The 6,269-nt window shown below is 42.3% G+C and overlaps 1 protein-coding gene across 3 annotated transcripts in view; it reads right to left on the reverse strand.

The window, feature by feature from the left end:
* LOC118405651 (mitogen-activated protein kinase kinase kinase 2-like) overlaps window positions 1-6,036 on the reverse strand; it is a gene marked incomplete in the record, with an annotated part of 22,541 nt that extends 16,505 nt beyond the window's left edge. For 2 of the 3 annotated variants that reach the window (XM_035805225.1, XM_035805224.1), the window contains 4 exon segments: window positions 675-774; window positions 1,200-1,341; window positions 2,821-2,880; window positions 5,564-6,035. In XM_035805225.1, coding sequence (XP_035661118.1) covers window positions 675-774; window positions 1,200-1,341; window positions 2,821-2,824 — 246 coding nt within the window. 3 annotated transcript variants of the gene reach the window in all.
* Between the last annotated feature and the right edge of the window lie 233 nt (window positions 6,037-6,269).

Below are 6,269 nucleotides of genomic sequence, written 5' to 3' on the forward strand. Positions count from 1 at the left end.
TTAATGGTTGAAATTTTTGTTTTCTGCAGTGCAAAACATATTTTTTTGTTTGCTTGATTGTTCCTACATTTTAGGGTGGTTAAAGAGTATGTTTTGTTTGTTTTAACATCAATGTTGTGTATAACATGTGTTCACTCTTACCTCAGTGTAAAACATGTTTGTTTGTTTGTTTGTTTGTTCTTACCTCAGTGTTAGTGTAGAACATGTTTGTTTGTTTGTTTGCTCGTTCTTACCTCAGTGTTCGTGTAGAACATGTTTGTTTGTTTGTTTGTTTGTTCTTACCTCAGTGTTAGTGTAGAACATGTTTGTTTGTTTGTTTGCTCGTTCTTACCTCAGTGTTAGTGTAGAACATGTTTGTTTGTTTGTTTGTTTGTTCTTACATCAGTGTTAGTGTAGAACATGTTTGTTTGTTTGTTTGTTTGTTCTTACCTCAGTGTTAGTGTAGAACATGTTTGTTTGTTTGTTTGCTCGTTCTTACCTCAGTGTTAGTGTAGAACATGTTTGTTTGTTTGTTTGCTCGTTCTTACCTCAGTGTTCGTGTAGAACATGTTTGTTTGTTTGTTTGTTTGTTCTTACCTCAGTGTTAGTGTAGAACATGTTTGTTTGTTTGTTTGTTTGTTCTTACCTCAGTGTTAGTGTAGAACATGTTTGTTTGTTTGTTTGTTTGTTCTTACCTCAGTGTTAGTGTAGAACATGGTGAGTAGCTGCCCGTACGCCGTCTTCACTTTATTTTGTAAATCCTGGAAGTTGACTGGTCGGGGGACCTGGATTATTCTGGGGTGAGGAAAAAACAACAAACAAATAAATAAAACAGCTTCTCTCAAGTCTCATGACGACATGTATATGTTTCTTACATGTGTCTAACCTAAGGTTTTGAAATGATGGTGGAAGCAAAGGTCTGTTAAGGTTTCATCATTGTCTCACTTATTTGGTAGTATGATGTTACGTATATATTGTTGTTCTTTGGTTTTGCTACAAAGAATTTTGTCCAACATTTTTAGTACTTATCTTGTAACTTTGACTGAGATGATGCATATGAATTTTGAACAAGGTTTCCCTCCTGAGACACACTAAAAAGTGCCATATGGCAAATTGTTTTGCCCAGTGTATCTGTATCTGTATCGATATAGCCGGTATATCCGCCCTTCAGCGTAACACACCAGCTTCAAACAAGCCAGTGAAACAAACAAGAGCGGTACCTTTTCTCCCCCTGGAACTCGAACTTGACCCTGACATCAGTCTGTGAGGAGGATTTGGAGCTGGAATGCGACTTGTGCCAGGCCGACTGCTTCATGCCGGCAGCCAGGTCATTCTTGATGGAGTTCAAAGCCTCTTTTTCATCTGCAACAGACACAACAGCACACTTTTAATATTTGTTTTACACTTAAAGAAAACAATAAATACATGACAATGAAATATAAAAGAACATAAAAGTGCAAGGGAGGCCAGAGGTTTCTTCCCTTTAAGAACTTGTTACCATTTATATAAATTTTTTATTTTTTTTTTTTTTATTTACTTAGAGGTCACCGCAAAACAAGGCTCATGGAGCCACTCAAGCGTTTTGGGTTACATTACTGAATTGTGAAGAGAGATGTTTGTTTACCCTTAATTTAAACAGTTTCAGGCTGTACCCTGTGGGGAAGCAAGTCCGTGGAAGCTTATTCCATAGCGATGTTGTTCTAGGAAAAAAGCTCTGAGCGTGGAACTTCCTCCTGTTAGGTGGATTGTGTAGGAAAAAAGGATGATTTGTTTCCGTGGAAGTGGCTAAACGGGTTCTTGCTGTGAAGGTTCGTATTGAGGGCACAAGTGAATGAAGTTCTGCCGAGCATTTACCATGGAAGTACCGATAGAAAAGTGCTAGGCTAGCTACATCACGCCTTTGGGCCAATGGTTGTAGTGTGGCGAATAAGTCGCTGCCAACAATGTTCCTTAACCGTTTTTGTACTCTATTGAGGCAGGTCAGGGAGTTCTGGGAGGCTCCAGCCCAAATGTGACAACAATATTCCATTTTGGGCCTTATCTGTGTCTTATATAGATAAAGAATAGCAGAGGGGGTAAGATATTTTCTGGTTCGGTACAAAGAGCCCACCATTTTCCCAGCTTCCTTGGCAACGGATTGAATGTAACAATTCCACTTAAGATCAGGTGTAAATTTTAGGCCCAAGAGTCGCTCAAAGCATGGGGCTTCTTTTAGTAGAGTCCCACCCATTTGGACCGGTGGCAGGTTCGGATCGGATCTTTTATGATGGTACGAAAGAAGGTTTGTTTTTGAAGGGTTGAAGGTCACAAGCCACGTTTTGCCCCATTGAACTGTATGATCAAGGTCAGCAGAGAGATTAGCTGCAAGGGAGCGGTCATTACATCTCTTGGATGTGTGGCCAAATACTGAAGTGTCATCAGCATATATGTCGACAAATGATCTCAGTATATGATCAGGCAGATCATTTATGTAGATTAAAAATAATGTTGGACCGAGGATGGATCCTTGCGGTACTCCAGCATTGATGCTATGACATTCTGATTTTTGACCATTTATAATGACCTTCAGAGATCTGCAGAACAGGAAGGATTTTATTGTTGCTAGAATCTTGCCGCAGATGCCATAGCTGGCAAGTTTATGCAGTAAACCTCTATGCCATACCTTGTCAATTAAACAAAAGAAATAAGTATGGATAATAAATACTATGTCAGAGGTTTTCCCACATAGAGACTCACAGTACTGTCCATGGCAACATTTTATTTAACAATTCGGAAAAGGAGAAGAACAAATAGGACAAATATACAAATGTATCATGGTGACGATAAAAGTTCTATACTGACCCATGGTAATGGTGATGGCTGTCTGTTGTGTCGCTCATCAATCTTCAGACCTGTTTAGACCTGTGGGGAGACAAACATCGACAAACTTCAGTTAACATGGAAGCTTATCTGTGTGCCACACAATCTCACCGTGTGGTGCAATCGGCGGGGTGTTCGGTTCACAACCCAGACGTTCTGGGTTCGAATCCGATGACGTGCCACAGATCTTGTGCCCTTGGGAAAGGCACTTACACGACTTTCCTCACTTCACTCAGGTGAAAATAAGTACCTAGCTTCAGTTAGGGGCCGTCCCTCGGATAATGGAGGTCCTGTGTTTGAAGAGAGCCACAACTCAAGCACGTTACAGAACCCACCGCACTTGTCGAAAAGAGTAGGGGACCTTCCCGGTGTGAGAGGGTCAAATAAGACTGTTCAGTAGAAACCTGGTGTGTTATACCTTAAGGCAGTTTACTGGGTGTGCAAAAAAACAAACAAAAACAAAACCGTCGTTTTGGAACGTCGTGACAAAGTCAAAATACTTGACACTGAACATGACTACTTTTTATGGTGTATAACTTAAGGGAGGCCATATACTGTATATGCAGAACTATTTGCAGTGGTTTTATGCTTGCAGTTTTCACATTGCCAATTCGCCACAAACTTAAAACCACCGTGAACATTTGAACTGTAAGTAAGAGACCACAGTGCACGGCACTACTGCTAACTTAAAACCATCACGGACGGTCCTTTTTTCCGCTACCACGAAATTAAATCCCTGAGAACTAAATTGTATTCATAGTATATCAGGTCAGGGCACTCCAGCCATCACTGAACAGAGACGGTGGGCGTTCGACACGTATTCACAAAGTCATGTGTTAATTTCACCAAGTGTTCATAACTATCTTGACTTAATGTTCTAAAGTGATCAGTCATCAGTATTGATCCTGAAGAAGGCAACAGTAGTGGTTAAAGTTTGATCCGTGTACACTTTTGTGTTGGCAGAAAGTTTAGCAAATTGTACTATAAACTTCAGTTAAACTGACAGGTCCTGATGCCTACTGCTCTGACTCTACAAAAATGTAATCAACAGACTCTGTACGTTTGTGGGACAGTTTTAACAGAATGGTGTGTGCTTAGGAGCCAGTTCCATACGTTTGTGACACAGTTTTAACATAATGATAATAACAGAATGGTGTGCTATGGTTAGCCAATTTTGTATGTTTTTTTTTATGGGACAGTTTCAACAGGATGGTACGTTTGTGGGACAGTTTTAACACAATAAGTTGATAACAGAATGGTGTGCTATATACAGTATGGTTAGCCAATTCTGTATGTTTGTGGCACAGTTTTAACAGGATGGAATGTTTGTGACACAGTTTTTACACAATAACAGAATGGTGTGCTATGATTAGCCAATTCTGTATGTCTATGGAACAGTTTTAGCAGGATGGTATGTTTAGGAACCAGTTCTGTACCTTTGTGGGACAGTTTTAACAGAATGATGTGCTTATAGTGAAGTTCAAGTTATACTCCTGTCACATTATCCACGATCTTCGGGCGTATTGATGGAAGATCGGCCATATTTAAGATCGACAGAGGGTTGCGCATATTTTTCACCTAAAAACCGTCCGTCACATGCCATACTTTGTACCTTGTACAATTGTTGTGCAATAAAGTTATTATTATAAGCCAGGATCGGGCGATTGCCGCAGAATCGTCGTCCGATCGATTTTCGCCAAATGTGACAGGGGTATTAGGAACTAGTTCTGTACGTTTGTGGGAGTCAGTTTTAACACAATAACAGAATGGTGTGCTATGGTTAGCCATTCTGTATGTTTGTGTGACAGTTTTAACAAGATGATGTGCGGTCAGGAACCAGCTCTGTACGTTTGTGGGACAGTTTTAACAAAATCAACTCCTTGGTTAAGGTTAGCCAATTCTGTATGTTTGTGGGACAGTTTTAACAGGATGTGCTATGCATGCATGTATTTAACAGGATGATGTGCGGTCCAGAGCCAGTCCTGTGCGTTCCCGAGCCCGTAAAAACCTCCCCGGGCGGAGCCTTGCTTTGATCTCGGCCCTCCCGGCTTCAGGCTCCGCCGCACCTTTTGTTTTGTGCCGCTCCAGTGACGCTGCTCGGGCTGGAATGTGAACGCCCCCCACCCCACCTGCCTGTAAACCCGACTCAAAATGCACCCTTAACTCACGTACAAAACAGCTCTACAAGGCTTTAACCCAACCTTAGACTGACAGAGCTAACCCTCCCGCAAACATAGTACCCAATCCAGCCGGAAAACATACACAGGAAAAACTGAGAAACGCTGTAAGGAACTCTTACGCCAACCGACCGCAAATTATGGCGTGTTTATTATGGTACCTGGCACTGGCCTTAAGGGGGAGGGGGAGGGACGGTTTTTCTCTTCTGTAAGCCCAGGAAAAACTACTGATATGGCGGGCTAACGCGAATCGGGGAAGGGGAAGGCGACCTACGGAGGTTTGGTGGTCTGAAATGGAGGTAAAACCGAGCTGTGGAGGCGGTTCGGGGCCTGAACTGTCCTCGGAACATCCGCCATCTTTAAACTACAAAAATGGTGGATGGTCTGAATCTTGTAGGGGCTTTAAGGAGAATTAAAAAATGTACAGAATAATGGCTATAACGGGGAGGTTTGGGGCTGTGGGAGGGTTGTTTGTTTGTTTGTATTTATTTGCTAGAGGCGTTTGAATGCATTTGTGATCACAGTAAAAACCAGTATTGCACACTTACCTGACAAGAGTAAATATCCGCAGGTAATATCCACAGTGCAGTGCGCTACAGTCCCGCGTTTACAGCGCAGGTTCGCGGTCCTGTAGACGGGCCACACACACGTACAGCGCCGCAGGAAGGGTCCCACGCACTCTCGGGACGGTAGGACGGGTCCCACACACGCACAGGGCGGCAAGATGGTCTGGAACGAGCACTATTAAGGTTGGCTTGTCTCGATCAGTGCAAACAAACATGGAGAAATCGAGCCGCGGTAGAGGCCCGAAAAACTAGCCATATATCCACACAGAACGGCGACACAGGCGCACATCCAGGCATCCTAAGGGTGGGAAAACATCTCCCTCACTTCCACAACATTCCCAGAGACGCGATCTTCCTCAAAAACGCACAAAATCCCGCAGTTTTGCCGGGATGTTTTTGGGTTATATGTTCTGCTAAAATCCCAGGTCTGATGCTGTCAAAAACGCTACAAATTAGTAGTTTAACTGAGATAAAAATATTAAACACCATGTATGACAAAATGCATTATTATGATTTAATCTTTAATAGATAATATAATATATGGCCAGTAGTAGAGAGATATACTGTAATATCTAGCTGTAATAGGTTTAAATATTCGGGATTGGGTGCGTGTTGCTGCGGTACCTTCCTTCTAGCTGAACGGTGACGTCACCGTGTTTACCTCATGACGTCACCCAGCGGGTCACAG

The sequence above is a fragment of the Branchiostoma floridae genome, chromosome 18 (assembly GCF_000003815.2).
Source record: "Branchiostoma floridae strain S238N-H82 chromosome 18, Bfl_VNyyK, whole genome shotgun sequence".
Taxonomy (NCBI): domain Eukaryota; kingdom Metazoa; phylum Chordata; class Leptocardii; order Amphioxiformes; family Branchiostomatidae; genus Branchiostoma; species Branchiostoma floridae.